The 22,709-nt window shown below is 37.0% G+C and overlaps 1 protein-coding gene across 1 annotated transcript in view; it reads left to right on the top strand.

The window, feature by feature from the left end:
- SLC16A10 (solute carrier family 16 member 10) overlaps positions 1-22,709 on the top strand; it is an 82,166-nt gene that overhangs the window by 34,812 nt on the left and 24,645 nt on the right. The window contains exons 2-3 of the mRNA XM_067293849.1: positions 11,145-11,289; positions 16,028-16,466. Coding sequence (XP_067149950.1) covers positions 11,145-11,289; positions 16,028-16,466 — 584 coding nt within the window. The remainder of the gene's footprint in view (positions 1-11,144; positions 11,290-16,027; positions 16,467-22,709) is intronic.

Here is a 22,709-nt window from a genome sequence, read left to right as displayed (position 1 = left end):
ACATCAGCATCTGATGCATCCCATCTGGCCCTAGGGTCTTGCATATATCCAAATAGTTCATTATCTTTAATTCAGTCTTCCTCCAAGAAAATGTTATACAACATGAATCAGCTGTCCACCCCTGCCATGGGAGTCTCTGCTTTGTGCACCAGCATTCTATGTTGTGATGGTGCATCCTGGATGTCTGAGGGTCAAGTCAGCGCTTCAGAATACTGAGCTTGCCTGTTTCATCCTCCCCCAATGTAACTTCACCTTCAGTTTGCTTTTTCTATTTCAGGCTTTAAAAATCTTGAAGCAATACACATGCTTAAGGAACTTTCAATCACCTGTAGTCTAATAAAGATAAGTTTTCCCCCAAATATTCCCTTGCTTGTTGTTAAGAAAACACTTAAAATATTCTGAAGTAGTGGCATGATAGAATAAATGTCAATTAACTCTTCAGGGTAGGGACTATGCTTTCATGTGAGTACTCTCAGATATGTTTGCTCTCAACAATAAAATGAATATTGCTACATGACTTTTGAATAATTCATAAATAAGTAACTTAACCAGTTAATAAAATACAGCATTGAGCATGGAAGATCTGAAAGCTAAGCAAGCTTGCCCATGAAAATAACAATTAAAAGATTGAGGTTGATTGTTTTAACAGCTTTCAGATGAACTATAGAGCATTCTTTAAAGAAAGTGAGTTGCATTTTGTTTAAGTGTTATAGTCTACTAGAAGTCTAAATGAAAGGTGTACACTTTAACTGTTCCTCTACTCTGCAGAGTTGCAAAGTTTTACTGAGTAAGTTGTCGTTGAAGAGATTATTGCATACTGGGGTTGTGGCTGGGGGACAGTCTCTGCCAGTAACCCCATTGCCACTGGTCCCATACAAATATATTGGATGGAAAAAAGAAGGATTTAGTAGAATGTGTTGATGACAAACAAATATTTGGAATTAATTGTTTGCAATTTGCTGCCTGCAGAGAACTGCTAAAAGTTCTGATATAGATGAATGATTATGCATTAATGTGGCAGATTAAATTCAGTCTACATATGTGCAATTCAGTTCTTATGGTGGGTGGGGAAAATAATCCAAATACGTGCTGAAAAACTCAATGGCCTCTACGTTAGTCATTACCATTTGTGGCTGCGAGAGAAGGTCTTTTAGGCATTATGGATAGTGGTCTAAAAACATTTTTACTCGAGTAGTAAAAAAACAAAAAAGTTTTTAAAAGCATAGGAATAATTAGGAGATAGAGAAGAAAAGAAAAACATATGTAGGTTTGTTCTCCCCCCCCCCCATTAAATACTGTATGCATTTCTGACTACCCTGTCTCATAAATGGTATAATACCCTTAGAAGGCTTACTAAGGGAGAAGAGCATGAATGGAGATGTATGAAGTATCTTCTATACAAAGACAGACTAACTCAATGGTAATTCTTTTTGGAAAAGACAAGTATGAACAGCTCTGATAAAGGTATATAAAAATCATAGCAAGAGGAAGTTGAGTAGGGATGCTCAGTTTGTATTTCTTACAGCAGAGGAATTATTAGAGTATTAGCAGGTTCAAAACAAAGGAGAATTTATTTTTTTTACATGGTGCATGTACATGTTCTGGAAATGATTACAATAAAATGCTGTGAAGCCAGAATTCTTGATGAAACTAAATGTTCTTCAAGGATATGTAGATGCAGCTTTCTGCTTAGGAAGTTTCTAAGCTGCTTATGCTGGATGTTAGGAGGACATAGCCAGGGAAAATGTATTTTGCAGTATGCTAGCTCTATTTCTTATGTTATTTGTCTAAGCATTTTGTGGTCAGAAGCAGGATACTGGACTAAATCAGTCTTTGATCTACACCAAACTGAAGTTTTTCTATTGTTAAAATAAATGTCATGTAAATGTGATTATGGAGGCAAGAAATTATTAATACTAGCCAGAGATCAGCCAATTATATCAAGAAATAACTTTGAACAACCACTTCTGTTTCCTACAAAACAGGATCTCTCAAATTCCCTAGCTACACTCATAACAAAACTTCTTGTGGAAGCCATCCTTTTCCTTTGCTGTACAGGTATACCTTGGAGATATTGCGGGTTTGGTTCCAGACCACCACAATAAAGCGAATATCACAAAGTGAGTCACACCAATTTTTTGGTTTCCCAGTGCATATAAAAGTTATGTTTACACTATACTGTAGTCTATCAAGTGTGCAATAGCATTATGTCTAAAAAAAAAAAATGTACATACCTTAATTAAAAAATACTTCATTGCTAAAAAATTCTAAGCATCATCTGAGCCTTCAGCGAGTCGTAATCTTTTTGCTGATGGAGTGTCTCGCCTTGATGTTGATGGCTGCTGACTGCTCAGGGTGGTGGTTGCTGAAGGTTGGGGTGGCTGTGGCAATTTCTTAAAATAAGACAGCAATGAAGTTTGCTGCATCAATTGACTCTTCCTTTCACAAAGGATTTCTGTAGCATGCGATACTGTTTGATAGCATTTTACCCACAACAGAACTTTCAAAATTGGAGTCAATCCTCTCAAACCCTGCCGCTGCTTTATCAACTAAGTTTATGTAATATTCTAAATCCTTTGTTGTCATTTCAACAGTGTTCACAGCATCTTCACCAGGAGTAGATTCCATCTCAAGAAACCACTTTCTTTGCTCATCTATAACAAGAAACTCCTCATCCATTAAAGTTTTATTGTGAGATTGCAGCAATTCAGTCACATCTTCAGGCTCCACTTCTAATTCTAGTCCTCTTGCTGTCAGTTCTAGTTCTCTTGCTGTCAGCCTGTCCTTTGAAGCTTTGAAGCCGGGCCTTGACTTCTCCTCTCTAGCTATGAAAGTCCTAGTTAGCATCTTCTTCCAAAATAAGGCTGTTTTGTCTATATTGAAAATCTGTTGTTTAGTGTAGCCATGTCATCAATTATCTTAGCTGGATCTTCTGGATAACTTGAAGCTTTTACATCAGCACTTGCTGCTTCATCTTGCACTTTTATAGAGGTGGCTTGGTTCCTTAAACCTCAGGAACCAACCTCTGCTAGCTTCATACTTTTCTTCTGCAGCTTCCTCACCTCTCTCAGCCTTCATAGAATTGAAGAGAGTTAGGGCCTTGCTCTGGATGAGGCTTTGGCTTAAGGGAATGTTGTGGCTGGTTTGATCTTCTATCCAGACCACTAAAACTTTCTCCGTATCAGCAATAAGACTGTTTCACTTTCTTATTGTTCGTGCGATCATTGGAATAGCACTTTTAATGTTCTTCAAGGACTTTTCCTTTGCATTCATAGCTCGGCTAACTGGTTGGAACAAGAGGCCGAGCTTTCGGCCTATCTCTGCTTTTGACATGCCTTCCTCACTAAGCTTCATCATTTCTAGCTTTTAATTTAAAGTGAGAGCCATGAGACTCTTCCTTTCACTTGAACACTGAGAGGCCATTGTAGGATTATTAATTGCCCTAATTTCAATATTGTTGTCTCAGGGAATAGGGATGCCCAAGGAGAGGGAGAGAGACGGGGGAACAGCTGGTCAGTGGAGCAGTCAAAACATGCACAACATCTATCGATTAAGTTCACCATCTTATATGGGCACGGTTCATGGCGCCCCAAAACAATTACAATAGTAACATCAAAGATCACTGATCACAGATCATCATAACAGATATAATAATAATGAAAAAGTTTGAAATATTGTGAGAATTACCAAAATGTGACACAGAGACATGAAGTGAGCACATGCTGTTGGAAGAATGGCACCGATAGACTTGCTTGATGCAGGGTTTCCACAAACCTTCAATTTGTGTACAAACAAACAACAAAAAAACCTCCACCCCCACACAATATCTGTGAAGCGCAATAAAATGAGGTATGCCTGTATAAAGTACACTTCTACATAAATTACCACAATAGAGAAGGAGGGCCTTCACATAGCCTGTAGTTGAGTGAGAGAATGGTTTGCTATAACAGGCTGTGGATGTTAAACGTACACAAGTGTTCCAGGAGAGCATGGAAGAGAAATCACCTGAATGTTAAAAATGCATTGAAATGTCCAAATTTGTTAAAAAAAAAAAAAAAAAAAAGCTCAGGAAGTCCCTCAGCTCTTAATGGTTTGAGGCTAGGAGAATACATGCTTCCCTGATTCTTACATAAATCATAAATCTTCATTCTTCCACCAAGTTACTAGTTACATATTGATCTTTCTTTTCCTCCAATTATTTTTATAAATACAAGGAAAACCTCTTAAATAGTATTAAAGCTATGAATTTGTGTATTCAGAAGTTAGTAAGTGCCAGTATTTAAGCTGTTATCTTAACTCTGCATTCTGATTTTATAGTAATAGACTACTTTTTTCACACAAAACCTTTTCAGTATGTGAGGTGGACAGCGCTAACGGAATGGAACAATTTTTAAACATCTGACATTCGTATTTCTCCTCCTGTATTTAGTTCTACACAATCATCATTTAAAAAAACCCTTATTTCTTATCACGGAATGGTTGAGGTTAGAAGGCACCTTTAAAGGTCATCTAGTCTAAGCCCCCTGCTCAAGCAGGGTCACCTAGAGCACATTACCCAGGATTGTGTCCAGACAGCTTTTGAGTATGTCCAAGGAAGGAGACTCCACAACCTCTCTGGGCAACCTGTTCCAGTGCTCAGTCACCTCACTGTAAAGCAGCTTTTCCTCATGTTCAGATGGAACTGCCTGTGTTTCAGTTTGGGCCCGTTGCCTCTGCTGTTACTGGGCACCACTGAAAAGAGCCTGGCCCCATTCTCTTGACACCTCCCTTCAGATATTTATGCACATTGATAAGATCCCCCCTCAGCCTTCTCTTCTCCAGGCTCGAGAGTCCCAGCTCTCTCAGCCTCTCCTCATAGGAGAGATGCTCCAGTCCCCTAATCATCTTTGTAGCTGGACTCGCTCCAGTAGCTCCATGTCCCTCTTGTATTGGGGAGCCCAGCACAGGACCCAGTGCTCCAAGTGTGGCCTCACCAGGGCTGAGTAGAGGGGGAGGATCACTTCCCTTGACCTGCTGGCAATGTTCTGCCTAATGCAGCCCAGGATACCATTGGCCTTCTTTGCCACAAGGGCACGTTGCTGGCTCATGGTCAACCTGTTGTCCACCAGCACTCCCAGGTCCTTCTCAGCAGAGCTGCTTTCCAGCAGTTCAACCCCCAGCCTGTACTGGTGCATGGGGTTATTCCTCGTTAGGTGCAGGACTCTGCCCTTCCCTTTGTTGAACTTCATGAGGTTCCTCTCTGCCCATCCCTCCAGCCTGTTGAAGTCCCTCAGCCCTCTGGTGTATCAGCCACTCCTCCCAGTTTTGTATGCTCAGCAAACTTGCTGAGGGTGCACTCTGTCCCTTCATCCAGGTCATTGATGAATAAGCTGAACAGGATTGGACCCAGTGTTGCCTGCTGGGGGACACTGCTAGCTACAGGCCTCCAACTAGACTTTGTGCCACTGATCGCAACCCTCTGAGCTCTGCCATTCAGCCAGTTCTCAATCCCCCTCACTGTCCACTCATCTAGCCTGCCCTTCCTGAGCTTGCCTATGAGGATGTTGTGGGAGACAGTGTTGAAAGCCTTACTGGAATTGAGGTAGACAACATCCACTGCTCTCCCCTCATCTATCCAGCCAGTCCTCCCATCAGAGAAGGCTATCAGATTGGTTGAGCGTGATTTCCCCTTGGTGAATCCATGCTGACTACTCCTGATTCACCTTCTTATCCTTCACATGCATGGAGATGGCATGTAGGATGAGCTGTTGCATCACCTTTCCAGGGATGGAGGTGAGGCTGACTGGCCTGTGCTTCCCTGGGTCCTCTTCCTTGCCCTTTTTGAAGACTGCATTGGCATTAGCTTTTTTCCATTCCTCAGGCACCTCTGCTGATCTCCGTGACCTTTCAGAGATGATGGAGAGTGGCTAGCAATGACATCTGCCAGTTCCCTCAGTGCTCTTTTCTTAGAGCAAACTATAAGAATTTCACATATTTTCTTTAATAAGGGAGAGTAGTATTATTTCCATCTTTTAAATGAAGAAAAGGACTCTGAACCAGTTTGAGTCATGTCCCTGATTCTGTAGTGTCTGTTCGTTATGTGTTAACCCACTGATTTCTCATTATCCAGCATCGTTATAGTTTGTAGTTTTAAGAAATAGCAGTATAGTGCAGCCTGAACTACCCTACTGGTTACATAATAGGACAGCAGGAGAACAGATTTTAGGAAGGGATGTCTGACAGTGAGTAGAGGTACTGATTTAGGGGATAGTTGGCCAGTCTTATTTTGTGAATGTTTAAAAAGAGAGTGTAGCTATAGATTTTTGTGCAGAAGAATCTGCTATTCTATTGAATCTAGCAAGCTTGCTTTCACTTGCAGTCTTAGTGTCTGTGGTGCCTAACATTACTCTGCAGTCTATGCAGTGAGCTGTAATTATAGTGCTGTCTTGGTTTGGTGCTTGACTTATATGAATACGTGTATGTGATTTTAATGGGGGGAAACCAAATATTTTTCAGGTTGATTTTGAAACCTCAATTTAAATATTCTTCTCTTCATTTGCTTCATATTACTTCTCTTCCATACGGTGTCTTTTTGTTCCCTGTCTCCAACCAGAAAATTCCCAGGGGAAGATACTTTAAAAACCTTGTGAAGTTCATTAAAAAATGAAGGGTGTTATTACTGTGTTAAGCCAACCACCTGAAAGACATTTGTGAGGATAAAACTGAGAGGAGATTCTTATTGTAATGCACAGAAACATTTTGATGTAAGGAGAAATACCATGGATGAGTAGCCTTCATTTAAATTTATGCATGATGAAACATTCTAATGAGATATGTTATTAATGTTCTTCTCGTTAAATTGTCATGTAACTCCTACTGTTTGAATTTAGAGAATGAACTAAAAGATTTGACACGTTGGTTCATAGTCTGGAATAAAAGTGTGTATTACATAATCCAACTGTAACAAAAAGGGAATGATTTCTAAAACTCTCAAATTGCTAAAGACAGCAGATATTATTTAAAATATGGCTGATTTTTAACAAACTCATGGTAAAATAGCAGCATGTTTGTGGAGTATGTGGTATAGTTTTGTAGCCATAGATTTCTGAACAGAGAAATAACTTAAGAAAAATAGAACATATATTCAGTTTACAGCTGAATTACATGTATTTGTAATGAACTGTTATAAGTAAAGGAGAGGGAGCTGTGATTCTTAATTTGGTTACAGTAAAATTCTTCTGTAATCTATTATATGCTTGAATGGCGTAGAAACAGATTTTTCGATATGGATCCTATCAATAAACTAAACTGTCTGGTTCAGTGTTTTATCTTAAGTAATAACTAGTGTTACATCTTCTAGGGAAGGTCAGAAATGGATTATTATGCAATTACATATTTTGAGGAGTTAAATCTTAAGTTCCAGTGCCTAAGGAAGGCTTAAATCCTTAAAGAAGGAGTAGCTTTTCTCTTATGTCAATTAGAGTGTTTTATGAGTAAATATGAATGCAGTTATATGTAGCAATTAGGTGCTATATTAGTATCTGAATTAGCAGCTCTGAAATATAGCCAGCATGTGGCCAGGAAAGCAGCCAGTAGCCTGCAGGAGAAGTGTTTTAATTAATATGTAATAACCGCTCTAGAGAACTCTCATTACTCTGGCAAGCTGCATTTGTAATTTGTCATGTTACTTGTTTGGGATGGTTATTGTAATTTGTATTTAAAAATGTGAAAGACAGTTCTATGTACCTTTTCACAGGAAATAAAAAAGTGTAAGAATGCTTAAAATTTTATTTGAGCAAAGATAAATTTAAAATTACTTGAGTCTGTTGAATATATTTTATGTCTTTGTGTGATCAAGATATTGTAGCAAGACTTGTTTGCCTTGAAGAAATTAATATGATCTGCACATGCATTGTTCTGAATTAAAATATCATAAATTTTATTTTAATGCTGAGTTTCTTCACAAAGGATGAAGACCGTAAATATCAAAAAACATGCATCTTGTTAGGTTTAACTTAACATTTTTTTGCTAAATAATGAAGTTGTTCATATATGATACATGCCAAAAATATCTCTCTAATTTACATTTCTGTAAGACCTAAGAGTCTCATATGAACTTACAGTTGTAAGTAAGTTAAAAGACTCCAGTTTCCTTTTAGGTAGGTAAAGGATATAGCATGGATGGATAGGGTGTGTGTGTTTTTGTTTTTGTATTTTTTAATTGGGTAAAAAAAAAAAAAAATTCTGGCTCCCAGTTCTGCTCCTTAATTGCAATGCCATTCTGAAAAACTTCAGATGATAATGCTATGGTCCTTCCTCTTTTCTGTCTGTTCTGTTGAAAATCAGTGGAACCCTTCCTTCATTTCAGGCTTTGTCTGGCAGTGCTGAAACAAGAGGAAAAGAGAATCATGTGATAAGAAAGGCATATTTCTTTCATTAATACCTGGAAACATGAAAATACAAAGTCAGCATGTTGTTAATTGGATATAATTTGGGCTGAATGTTTTCCCTTTAGGCTTTTATATTCTAATTATTTTATTAGCTCTATAAGACATTAAGAATTACTGTAAACTACTTGATTAAACCAAGGAGATAGCTACTTGAATCACAGCCTGTACTAATTGGAAATTAGGACTACTAGACTGTATTTGTGGCTCTGAATTAATTTATTTTGTGACTTCATGCAAGTTATTTAAATTCTGTTCCAGCTCACCAGTTTCTTCCCCTGTTTGTGCCCGTGGATGGGGGTGCCTGTGAGATTGGGTTCTCTTAGCCAGTAATCTCCGCTGAGCTGCATCAGTGCCGCAGTCACCTTTGTGTCTTCTCATACCTAGGCAGAAAGGCTGGCAGGAGCTTCAGCTGTTTCTCAGTACCTTCTTACCAAGGCTAACTGATTACAGTGCATCTTGGCGTCTTGTAATGCCTGCTTCTCAAGCTCTAGCTGCTTTTTCTCTTGGCCCTGCTGATAGCCCAGGTGGCATAGGTAGTCTGTGACTCCTAGTCCTTCCCTGCACATCATGCAGTGGTGTCAGGGGAAGTGCGGTGCGACAGAGCCACGGTATGTTGGAAAAGCCATGGGCATTCTCCCTACCGTGTTCAGTTTCCTTTGGATAGAAGAACTCCGTATGCCTCGTTCTGGGAAAGGTGAAGAATGAGATGAGGAGTCCTGAGGACTCTAACAACTCTGCAAATGGCTGGTCTCCAGCCTGCGAGAGAGCACTTACTTACTTACTTTGACTTCTGTCTATGAATTGCACTTGGTACACTGTTGTCTTGCAACATCAGGAGCCATCTGTGCTCTAACACAGGAGAGGTCTTTTAAGTCATCTTTTGCCATACCCTGGGTACATTTGAGCTTTCCTTGAATTACAGAGGAAGAGAAAGGCCAGATCTTTTATAAATTCTCTCTTTGCCTTTTGGTTAGTGTCCCTTCTGTTGCAGAGGTGCATGGCTGGCAGGACTGTGTTGTCTGGGTTTGTCATACCCAGGAACTGCAATAAATATCTGTAAAAGTACCTCACTCTTCTTTAAATTGTTCCTTGAAACTCCATAATGTTTATCATGTGTGCAAAACACCCCCCCCCTCAAAACAAAAAAAAAAAACAAAACAGGTTGTGGGTCACTGAGATCATTCTTTACCCTAAAATAAAGGTTATTTCTTGTACTCACATTTCTGTCTTTCTCTAACTATCTGTTCTCTTTTGGCTTTCATTTACATTGTAAGCTCTCTTACATTGTAAGCTCTCTGACAAAGGAACAATACTCTTTTGTTTGCTTGTTTGTTTTGTTCTGTTGTACAGTGCCTAGCACAATGGGATCTTCATCAATGGTAGGGTTCTGCAGCCCCTTAATGATGCTGCTTCTAAATCATGAAATACATCCTTCCAAATATTCTTCCATAGGTCTCTTGGTTGTATTTTTTAAGATAACTTTATGTGTCCTTGTCACTGAATCACAATTGTTTATCTAACTATGTCTTTGGGAAAGGGGTTCTAAATGGAACCACAATTCTGTAAATTTAAAACCTACTCCAGATTGTTTTAGATAAGGAGTTCTTTCATTTTCCAGGCGATTCAAAAATAAGTTTATTTTTTTCCAGTGCGTCTTTGCATCAGGAGCTTTTCCCACTACCCAGTTACACAAGGATTTTTTTTTTTTTTTTTTATAAAAGCACATCTAGGGGGAGACATTTACTCACCTAAATATGTTTGTTATAAATATTGTGTTATAACAGTGAAACTTGCCCTGGGTGAAGAACTTTTGGGCATAGCATCACTAACACAGTTTTGGGAGAATGATTAGATGGTAGCTGGTAAATGATGTGGTTTTAAATACATGACTCTGTACAAAATGAAGTAGAAAGTTGATTTTAACTCAAAATGAGTCAAATACTTTTTTTACCCAAGTAACTTGAAGATGTTTTAGCAGGTGAGTCTGTGCCTTTGGATTTAAAAACAACACCCCCCCCCCCCCCCCACACACACACACTTTTGTGGCTGGAACGTTAGAGTACTCACCTGAACTGAATCTTAATGATCTGAAGATTGATTTATAAACAAAGAAGTACAGCTTTAACAACATCTGTAGAGCTGAAGCAGTAACAGATGCAGTGATACTTTCCCATCATCTAAGGAGGCAGTTATACTAGCACAGTTCTTTTGCTTTAAAATAAAATCATTCTCCTAGCCTGTATATTACAATATAAAAGTTATATGCAAATTGATATTAGTTTACTCAGTAGCATGATCTAGCTCTGTATAATTAAGTTAAAAATTCGTTAGTTTTTCAGCTACCCGAGCTGCTAAAAGACATTAAAGTCTAGAATTAAATCAAATGAAATGTGTGGTAATAGATTTCAGAATTGTTTTAGAGCCTCTGTGACTAAACCAGTATTCATACAGGGGGAATAATTATGTTAAAAAAAAGAAAAGTAATAATAATTATTTCTGTCGTTAATTGCATTCCTAGAGTTGATAATGTCTAAATTAGTTGATCATATAAATCTGTTGGGCCTTGAATTTTTACCACATTAGGTATATATTTAAAATAGTTACATAATTGTTTCACCTTTGTATATGATTTTATGTTGCTGAATTAAAACAAATAGTACCTGAAAGCTTTAATCACTCTTGTCTTCTAAAATGTTGTCTTTGTCTGTTCTGCAGCATGGGTGAGCTCTCTGTCCATGGGGATGATCTTCTTCTGCTCTCCGATAGTCAGTGTATTCACAGACCTGTTTGGTTGCCGAAAAGTAGCTGTTATTGGAGCAGCAGTGGGGTTTGCTGGACTCCTCTCAAGTTCCTTTGTAAGGTAAAAAAAATATATATGTTTTGTTTTGGTATGTATTTGTATATATTTAGTATATATCCCTATTTAAAAGGAGCTACTAAATGTGTCAACAGCAAGACTAATGCTATGAGGTGAGCACTTAAACAAGATTGTCCTGGATAAATTTATTGTATTTTTTGCTCTTCTTGATATATGCTGTATTTCAGCAGGTACATAGGTATTATTATTATTATTATTATTTACTGTTTGCTTTTAAAATACCGTATTAATGTTGATTAAATATACAGTAACTTCCATGAAGGCGTTAATGTTCCAGTCAAATTAGATGTTTTTTTCACTATTCTTACTGGTCAAATTGCCAAACACTGAGATGGTGAACACTTTGATATAATGGCATATATCTAGGGCTTACTGGTTTTATTAAGAAAATATTAGTTAGTGAAAACGCAGTAGTTGAGTGTTCCCCCTTCCCCCCCTTCGTTTTGTACATTTTTGTAACTCTTGCAGAATAAATTCTAAGAAATTCTAAGAAATGTAAGAGCAACTGACATGTTGGACATGCTCACTGGAAGATGAGAAAGCAGGAAATTTAGTTATTTATCTTAGTTATCATTAGCAATTGGTTAGGGAAGAGAGAGCAGGAGAATAAACTGCAGGTACCTCTACTTCCTAACTCTGCCCTTTTCCACCCTTACCAGAATAAGCAGAAGGACAACCAGAAGCAAAATTCAGAAGGGGTTTCCTACGTAGATGAAAACATACCTAGGCAGACAGGTTTGCAAAAAGGTGTTTTCTGTGCCTGTGCTCTGAACCAGATAGAGGTGAGCTGGCTGTGATCTGGAAGATGGATATTCATGCTGTGTGGCACCGTGCCTAAGCTAATACATCTAGTTTGGGCATATCTGCCCTTATGTGAAAACATATTCACAAATTTACAAGAAGAGAAGACAAATTCAGATAGTTCTGGTTTAGGTGCTGAGATTAGTGTTTGTGCGTATTCTGAGAATAATTCATACTTATGGGAAGAGGAAAGCTTTGTTTTCTTGTTAGTTGAACAAGTTACTGACTTTTTTTAACTTTAGTTAATCTGAGTGCAAATATTTAGCTTAATTCATTTTATTTAAAAAAATCTTCCTGATATATGTTTTCAGAGGCTTGAGATGTCTAATTCACATGTGAAGTGAAGACTAAAAGAATGGGTCTTTGAAAAATCTTTCTTCCTCCCCACTTCCCAATATTGTGTTAATTGATATGTATTAAAATAGCCTCATTATTATAGATAAAACCTCTTGATAAAGGAAAGCTGCTTCCTTCCTTTGAACAAAATACTGTTATCCTTGTGTGTTTCCTTGATATCCACTGGAACAACAAGATAGAAGAGGCATGTAAAGGGAAGTTATTTTGTAAAGAATTTAAAAACATTTTAGCTTATTTTAACTTTGTTTTAGAATTTGAGGAGAACTTGTGTGCTTTGGAGAACTGAATTCTTGTTAAAGTACATCCCATGTTAATGTGTATTCTTGGCGTTCTGTTATGTTACTTAGACTATAAAATGATTTATGTCTGTGATGTTATCAATTAAGTGAACATAGGTCAGATGTAGAAAAGGTCAATATTCTAAAAGTAAAATTTCATACAGCAGATAATGTAGATATGACTTACTACTTTTGTTACATACTGATATCTTAATATGAATTTTATCTCTTAGGAAGCTGAGATGTAAGAGTATATATAATGCAGGAAAAATATTTTACTATGTATTTCATGCTGCAGACTATTTGAATGAACCTACAGATGGAAGCAGAAGGTCTTTGTCCTTACTATATTATGTTCCTCCTCTCATTTTGTAACATTTGTTTTTATTTTTCTTGGACATTTTCCATTGATAACGGTAATCAGTCCTTCCCCTTATGTTGTTTCTGTTGGCTGCTCTTTATGTGATCGATATTATACATTGATACTGTAGTGCAGAAATCAGCACTATTAACTGTTATATGTTACACAAATATTCTTTCTCATGAAAACACACAGAACGAGAGGTGTCAGACGTGTTAGCCAAATATATACATGTCCTGGTGTCAGACATGTGTTAGCCAAATAATATTTTCTAAGAATTTCTGCAATTGCATGGGAAGTTTGCAAAGCCAATTATGGTATAGAGAGCAGAGTGCTGACAGCTAACATCCTAAGATGAAAAACCCTTTAAATAAAACACTCATTCATATGCTTAAAAATAGTGTACCTTAGGTGTACAGAATAATTCCTAGATGCCCAGGCAGTAATGAGTAGATTCTCCAGAAAAGACATAAGAATGAAGTAACAAGAAAGAAACAGGGTAACAAAAAGATTTTTCTCCATCAGAAGTAGAACTTGAAAGCTATTTGTCAGCTGGAAATATCAGGTTGATATTAACTACTCAGTAAAACAGCTGCATGGAATAACCTGTGAGAACCAACTAAAGAGATGATTAAAAATAGGAATCACAAAAAAGATTTAGGAATTGGAAAACAGGCTCTCTTAGGGGGTTTAACTTTATTTGGGCTGCTGAAGAAAGGCTGAGAGGTAACCAGATCATCATGTATAGATAGTGAGTGACTGGAAAAAAAGGTTTTGCACCCATTTTTTTGCTGTTGAAAGACAAAACAAAACAAAACAAAGCACTACCCTTGAAAATCCAAGCCCAAATGGGTAAAGTTTTCAGGGAAAATTTGCTTAAATTAAAACAAAGTTTACTAACAGGGAAGGTAATTACACCCTGTAGTGAATGTAAGAGTTACAGATTCACCACTGCCTGAAATACTTAAAATGTTTTAGATATTTTTCTGAAAGATATGTTTGAATCCAGGCCAGAAGATGAAATTTTCTGTGCTGTTTTGGATTCTGTGAATTTGCCCCTGCTCCTGTGCTGCTGCTTTTGGAGGGAGGAACCAGGGGAGATGCTCTGTGGTTCAAAATACTCAAGAGTGAGGATAAAAATCCCCTCACTGCAGGTCTGCTCTCTTGCGTAAAGGTGCATGATGTTCTGCGTAGATGGTGCCACCAGAGGCCTCAGAACATAGCAAAAAGAGTTTTATTGATTGATCCCTTGATTCTTTCATGGAACCATCCTTTCAAGTACTGTTAACTGATACATAATCAGTATCACTCAATCCAAAGTAAAGGAGATTAAACTACTGTTTAAAATAATGTGTTACTTTGGGTATTCTCGTAGTCATTGCAAGATTGCTGGAAGTTTCTTGTGACATTTTAATGTGGGAGGGAGCTGAAACGCTGAAGCTCAAAGATGGTGATGAAGTGTAGCAAAATTTTAAATTCCTCCAGTAGAACTTCTAATGTCAGTGTGTTCTTAAAATTTTGCTTCTGTGGAGCATTGCATTGATTAACTGCAGCTGTTTTTCTCTGTTCTCTCACAAGAAATTGCTTCAGCCCTTTCTGGTTTTGCTTGCCTCTTTAAACAGCTGCTTAAAAGTCCTATAGAAAGCCTGAGGTCAGTGTCATAATAAATTTTAAAATTACTGAACATGTAGAATTGTTGGAGACACAGTTTACTTAGCTGTTCAAATATTTCCTCAACTTTTTTTCTTTTAAAAAAACCCCACAATTTACAAAACCCCCAAATGAAGAAGAGCTTAATGTATTTATTAACACAGTTTAACTGGCTTTCAACAGCTACTTTGAAAGCAGGTATAGCTGATTTTAAATGAACCAAAGGTTCTTTTCTAACATAGCATTTTAAAAAATTTAAGTAAAACATCAAGTGCCACCTCAGAAATTTTGTATAATAACATTTCTGACATGTTAGTTCTTTCTTCATCTAAATGGAAAAAAAGTTTCCTTTGATTTATTAACATTACATTACTAATGTAATTAATTATACTAATAATGTTATCTCATACTATTAAGATTTCTTGAACAAGTACCTTTTCATGCCCCAGAACCTGTGTTGTCAGGCAATGACCATGCTTCATTTCGGTTGTGTTGGCTAGTGGATGATAATGGTGGAGAACCTTGTGATTAGGATCCTCCTTTATATGAGCTGTTTCATTTTTTATTAATGGATTTTTTTCCCTGATACTTTTTTGGCCTATCCAATACCTGGATCAAAACAGAATTTAGAATATTAAATAAAAAGGGGTTTATTTGTCTAAAAATAATTAACACCTGAAAATTCTATCTTACGCTAATAATGCATTGTATTACCAAACTCAAAAGTATTTTGATGATATGTTTTCCCACTATTAATAATGTTTACTATTTTTGCTGTTGTATTTTCCGAGTAGACAATATAAATACATTTGTTTTCCTGGACTCATGAAGAATGCTGTAATACTATGTTTGAATTGCTAGCACAGCAGAGAAGTGTGTAAATCAAAATTAAAATACAATTTTTGTTGGAGAGGGAAAAAAAAAAACAAGAAAAACTCAAGAATGGTTGAACTTGTATTTGGCTAATTCACCCTAACTGTGATTTTTAAAATTTATTTTTAGTCAGAGTATTCGGGGTTGTTCTGCTTAAACAGAATTTTTCTTTTCATCTGTTCAATGAAGTTTTATGAAATATTCTATTTTTTTCTGCTGAACAACTGCTGAATTAAACTGATGCAGTATATTTCAACCATAAGTACATATAAACTGTCAGTTAATTTCTGTGAATATTTCAATTCATTGAAAGATTATTTTTCATATAATAGTTAAATGTGAACATACAGTGCTGCACAGAACATTAATGACTTTTTTGGACTTTTTTTTTTTGGCATAGCACCATTGAACCTCTGTATTTCACCTACGGAGTTTTATTTGCCTGTGGTTGCTCATTTGCGTACCAGCCATCCTTGGTTGTTCTCGGGTACTATTTCAAGAAACGCCTTGGACTGGTGAACGGCATCGTCACTGCAGGCAGCAGCTTGTTCACAGTGTCGCTGCCTTTCCTCTTGAGAGTTTTGATTGATTCGGTTGGCCTGTACAACACCTTAAGGGTCCTGTGCATCCTTATGTTCATTCTGTTCCTGGCCGGCTTTACCTACAAACCCCTCGTTTCCAATGCCAAAGACAAAGAAGAAGGGAAGAAGGGCAAGTTCAGATTTCCTCCTGAGAAAAAGATTTTCAATTTCTCCGTTTTCAAAGTTACAAGTTACCGAATCTGGGCATTTGGGATCCCAGCTGCACTTTTTGGATACTTTGTGCCTTATGTTCACTTGGTAAGTGCATATCTTTGCCTACATTTGATGTATTTAAAAACACAGCTATTTCCCTTTGTGTCCTAGACTAAGAAAACAACTAATGATAGGAAGAAATATTTAAAATGAAAGTTTTGTTGGGAGAAACATGAAACAGTAATTCTGATGCTGTCCGTGATTAAAAGAGATTTCAGGGCTCTAATCAGTGCTGTCAGTCAGAGCTAGTTAAAATTTTAGTTCCTTATTCTCAACCTAACGTTGTATAGAAAGAAACGTTTAAAATACTTTAACTGTGGAAAGAGACATTTGAAAAGTATTCTGTACTATTCTGAAGAGGCTGAAGAGAATTGTTTATTTTGACCTTCAACTGCAAATGTTGCCAGTGATACTTCCGCATTTCAGAGGAACAATTGAGAGAAGGAGTAAATAACAGAAAAGAGGTAAAACTTCTAATTTTTCTTCCTTTAAATGAAGATAATTTTGTTAAAGTGTGCATTGTTGCTAAATTCTCAATTTACTCTTTAATTTTCTGCTCCTCCTGTAAACCAGAGAGGAAGATCTTCCTAAATAATGTATAGTAAGCTCCCACTGTTTTGAAATAAAATCTTTCAAAACATGAGGAAGCTTAGCCTTCATTCTTGGCTTTACAGATACTATTAAGATAAATGTAAAATAGCTTGTTTTTTTTCACATAATCTTTTTAAACCTTTGATGATTTAAAATTCAGGTTTCTATACAAAATTTGATTCAATTTAGGTAACTTATGATATACACAAAGAATCCACTGAGGATTGGGGTACCATTTTACTAGGTGTTCTCCACCCAGGACTTTTGACCATGCTATGAAATATTTGAAGTCTAAAACAAACTTTGATCACTGATCACTTTGATATGACAGAGATGGTAAGAAAAAGGATGAATTCAAATAAAAATTCATGTGTATATTTAGAATGGGTAAATACCTGTGTAGATGTTATCAGTGTCCAGATTTCTGTTTGCTTATGTATGTGGCCCAGTAGATAAGCGTACACTAATCTTGCAGAAAGCTTGACATACAGATAATTTAACAGAATAATCTCTAGCTCTACTGATCTTTAAATCAAAGAAAGTACGTGTGTTAGAAGAAAATCACCAGTAAAAAAATGGGAAATTAGTCCTGTATTTCATAAACAGCAGTATTATTTCAACTGCCAGGCAGTTTAAGTAACTAAAATTTTCTAATTCTCAGTCTTGGATCAGTGATCAGAAAGAAAAGAGTTTAATACCTGAAGGTCATATGTTTGTTAAAAAAAAATTACTTGATAATTATTTTGTATGTATCAAGGACTGCTCTATCCCCAATAGCAGGAATCTTTGTGACAGGATGCAGGAGTTGGAATCACTGGGTTAGAGAATGAGGCAGTATCATTGGTAGTAAACCTACCGATTGCTGCTGCGATTAAATAATGAGGTGTTCTCACAGCTAAAAACACCATTTCTGTAATTATTTGTACACAAACCTAAACTCCTTCACGAGTTTAGCTCTACTAAAACTTTGCTTTTGAAACCAAGCATACACACTTACCCCTAACTTAAATTTAATCATTCCAAAAAGAAAGGAAAAAGTTATTAGTTGACCACTTGAAAGAGGAATTTACTTTTGTGAAAACATAAATGAGTCTTCACTCAGAATAATATTAATATTTGGTAGGCAGTGATATATGCTAGGAGGACTGCTTAAAACCTTAGATAATCTTTGTGGAACTATATTTGAGAAAGCATGAATAGATCAGTGTTTGAGAATACCTTTGTAAAAGTATAGGAAGAGCATGGATTCTGCCCTTCAACACAGATGCTTAAACTTTAGTAGATACTTATCAGGCAGGAAGTTCAAGATCTTTTTTTTTTTTTGGGGGGGGGGGAGTTTTTTGTTTTCTGTTTTAACCTAGTTTTATCTGCTTTTGATTAAAAACATGTTTTATGTACTTCCAAAAGCTCTGGATAAATGGAAGACTATAAGAGAAAAATAACTTTTTGCTGGTACATCTCCTGAACTAGAGCTTAATTTCTTCTGTTTTGTTGAAAATGAAAGTTACTATTATTCCATTGCATACTGTGTTTTGAAAATTGTATGTGATACTGGAAAAAGGATTTGGTACTTGGGTGAGTTACAGCTTTCATTATGCTGAAACTCCTGAAATTTTTCCTTCATTAGGGATGGCCTACAATAGTCCTGAAGTAGCTGCTAGACTGTTAGTTGCAAATGTCCTAAGAAAACAAATGTATATATGGCACTCCAAGAAAGATTTAGAGATGGGGTCTTAAATTATTCTTCCGAAAGTAAAAATATGGGTCTCTGTTGCTGCTGAGAATGGCTGCCTTGGGCCTATCCAAATAGAAAATTATGCCTAGCCATCTTCTCTACCCACACACCACTCTAAATCAGGATTTCAACTTTGCGTTCCCGTGAATCACCAAACAGCAAACCAGTGTCCCTTAGTTCTCCTGGAGTGCCATTAAAATGGCCAAGCCGGGACATCTGGCCTCGTTCTTCCTCCCTCCTACCTCAGCCGCCTCATGCCCACGTATTCCTCGCGCCAGGTTCCCTTATTTATCAAGTCCCATTTTCTGTACCTAGAAGGGCAGTCCCTGACACTGCGTCGAATGCTCTTGAACATGTGGTGAGACGGGCACAGGCACCGCAGGCTGTACCAGTGGCAGGCTACTGTGTGTCACTGGGGCCATGGTAACGGAAGGGTGTAGGCTTTGCACACTACAGTCGCTGCACGCGACCTGGTACAGCAGAAGAGCCTGGGAGGTCCACACAGGGCCTCTGAATGCTTCGGAGGCCAGCCCTGATTTCTCTTGTCTCTTTTGTATTTATTGAAGTGTATTGAAAAGGAAGATGCATGTTGTAAAACTTGTAATAAGAAACAAATAAAAGTTTAATTCAGGCTTTGGAATAATACAATTAGTCAGGTCTTCAAAAATATACCAGCCTCACCATATTTGCTAGATAGAGTAAAAGCTGGTAAAACAAGAGAAAAGAACTTGTCCATGAATTAAGCCCTAACTAAAATTAAACAAATTAATTATATGGTGTGCTAGCTAGCATTCATATCAAGGAGCCAATTCATGGGATTACTAAATCAAATAGTTGTTAATCCTCTCAATTTTAAATCCAGTAATTGAGAAAGTTTTTCTTTTGATGTCTATATAGAGCCAAATAAAAACTAGTTTAGTCAGTTTTAAATTGTGTGTCCACAACAGAAATCTGTCTGATTGACACACATCTCTCCAAGCAGTTCTTAATGCAGACCATTTCACTAAAGGAAATGATTAAGTATGTTTGAATATTAAGTATATCTGAAAGGATTTGAAAGTACCCAGTCTTTGTGCAATTTCTCGTGCCATGCTCGTTCTGTTAATAAACAGAGGACTTCCATTTTCCAGGGATGCCAGTCTTTTCTATTAAGGATTTCAGTGCTGTTCTTCGTTACCCTTTAAGAAAGCTAAGAGTACCTCCTTTTTCAGGATCATACATCATTAATTCATATGAGCTTATTAGGCTTTGTTAAAATGTGATTTGAGACACAAGGCATGCTAGGTAGTTTAAAAGTGATGCTCCTGCTTTTTGTGCTTTATTTAGCTTAGTGAAAAGAAATATTGCTTAAAATGGATGATGTCATTGCAGTCTTTTCTGGGGTAGGTTCAATGGGATTTTAAGACAATATCAGCTATGACATGTTCACACAAAATGTGGACCAGTACTGTCTTATTATCTTTTGATGGCAATATTCAGCCAATATTAGGAATATTGATAGAACTGACAATGCCATTTTAACATTTTCTGTACAATATTTTAGTTTCTTAGTAATTTGCCCTGGAATTTTTACAGTATCTGCATAAATTCAGTGGAGATGCATTGTTTCAAGCAAAGATGTGCAGTTCAGTTTAGCAGTTACTATTATTGAATGCATCTTGTTGCTAATGGTAGGTCTTTTCTTTTTTGGAGTACTTAACATTTTTTTTAATCCTGTGTTTTAAATGTAGGATGAAAAGTTGTGTTGAATAATCAGGACTTGAATTGCCAATGTTGTGTACTTAAAACTTTAGTATTTCTACTGCTATTTTCAGTATACCACAGGCAAATATTTTGTCTGTTTTACAAAGGAGTTTTGTCTTGTTCAAACGTTCCAATTTCTAGTTGGCATTAGGCAAATCCCACTGATAGACCATTAAACAAAATACTTAGTGCAAATATTTATTACACATTTTACTTTTTAAACTGGATGGTAGGCAGTGCATCAAAAATGCATATTGATACGGTTTACCTTTCTATCTTAATTTTGTCCTATACAAAGTCTAAGTTTTTTTAATAATGAAAATATGTACTTGTAAAGTATGGCCTGAATTGTATTTGAAAAAATAGACTTACTGTTTAAATATGTTTATGGAGTTGTATACAAAGCTACTCACCCTAGCTCTGCAGAATATAATTGATATGCAATCTGAAAGTTACCATACTGCTGATGGTACTCTTCCTAAAATAAAACAAAAAAACCCCCAAAATAGGTCAGAAAATGATAGCTTTCATTATTTTTCACCCTGCTTTCCTGGCTATTTCTTAATTCACTTAAAAACGTGAATCTGACTCTTCCTTTTGATGCTTATCCACATTCATAGTCCATGTTGGGTGCATGTTTGCATATGTAGAGATTTTTGGTTAGCAGTATGGAGTGAGTGTGTTCTGTGCCTCCGTGTGCTTCATGTTTGGGAACCTGCGTTTTTTCTTCTTTAAAAAAAAAAAAAAAGTACCAAGAATAAGTCCTTTTTTCTAATGAAACAACTTCCTTGGGAGTAGCCAGATTCAACTACTGGGTTTATTCTCCTCCATGCTGGATAGTAAGATTCAATTTATTGCTTCAGTGAATCCTCGCATACCAGGAATAGGTTCAGTTGGACCTTCAAGGAGCAGAGAAGTGGGATTACAGGCTTACCTCCTGGAATAAATATGTAGATACTGCCTCAGCTTCTAGAAGTTGCCACTGAGATGCAAAGCATCAGCTTGCACTCTGCTGTTAAGATTTTCACAGAATGAAAAGTAAGGGGAGTTTGCAGAGCAGCTGGCCAGCTAAAAAATGTTTCAAAATGATATCTCAGCTCCAGGACAGTTCTTAAATACAGACTCTCAGGCTCTGCTGGCAGCTTACATCATTTGAAAATGTAGGATCTTCACTACCTCCATTGGTAAACTGCCTTTCAGATTCTTGGGGAAACTCTGCAATAGTAGAGTGAAGGATCTGAAGTTGCGAATATTAGCTGGTAAATAGGCCTGACTGCCAGCAGTGGACTCTATTCTGTGCACTTGCGATCACTGTAGAAGGAGAAACCTTGGTTTTCACTGGGAAATAAAAACAGAATGTATGGCCTTTGTGGTGCAGAGCTTTTTTGTATAAAAAACAGGAAGATACTACATTTGGAAAAATTCAAAGACGACTCCTTGCTCACTGAGGTAATCAATTCAGCCTCCTTCCCTTTTTATAGATTTTAGGAATGGCTGGGAAGAAGTGCTGGTGATGACAAGCATTCTTACCAGGCTGGTCATCCTGCCCTCCACTCGGTTCTCAAACAGTTGTGACAGAGATTTGGAGCGCCTTGCTACATTACCCTTTGGAGACTGCTTGGTCCTCTTTGGGCATTTGGGTCTCCATTACCCAACATGCCTATTTATCTTGAGCTCTCTTTCATCTGGATACTTCTTTTGGTTCAGTTCATTACCTGTTTTCCATTCTCCCTTCTGCGGTCTTTCAGCTCTCCTACTAATGATATCTTCTTACAATAGGAAGTTTTGTAGGAAATAGGAAATTACTCACTTTTCACTCTGAAAAAGAATAGGTTTGGGGGATTTGGGGAAACCTGTTCATCTCCAAACTGAAGTTACTATAATCTGCTCTGTGTAATTGAGAGATTAGCTCTTATTTCTTAACTTTCACGTTGTCACATTTCCATCCTACTATCAGGTGTGAATTTTCTTAGACTGTAGTAGGTCAAAGCCATTAGCAATACAGGGTGCTGGTCATTTGAATTATTGACAACTTTGAGGATTATAACCCAGGTCTTTGACATAGCTGACTAATAAAAACAGATCTTCTCTACAGAAAATCTTCAGTGGTGAAATATTTAGAGACCTGATCATCAAGGCCGAGTAGGATTTTAAACCTCAGAAATTAAGCCTTTTTCCTTGGCGTAATGAAATTTATTGTGGCCTCTTTGGTTTCCACA

The sequence above is a fragment of the Apteryx mantelli genome, chromosome 3 (assembly GCF_036417845.1).
Source record: "Apteryx mantelli isolate bAptMan1 chromosome 3, bAptMan1.hap1, whole genome shotgun sequence".
Taxonomy (NCBI): Eukaryota; Metazoa; Chordata; class Aves; order Apterygiformes; family Apterygidae; genus Apteryx; species Apteryx mantelli.
This window is presented reverse-complemented; position numbering and strand designations above follow the sequence as displayed.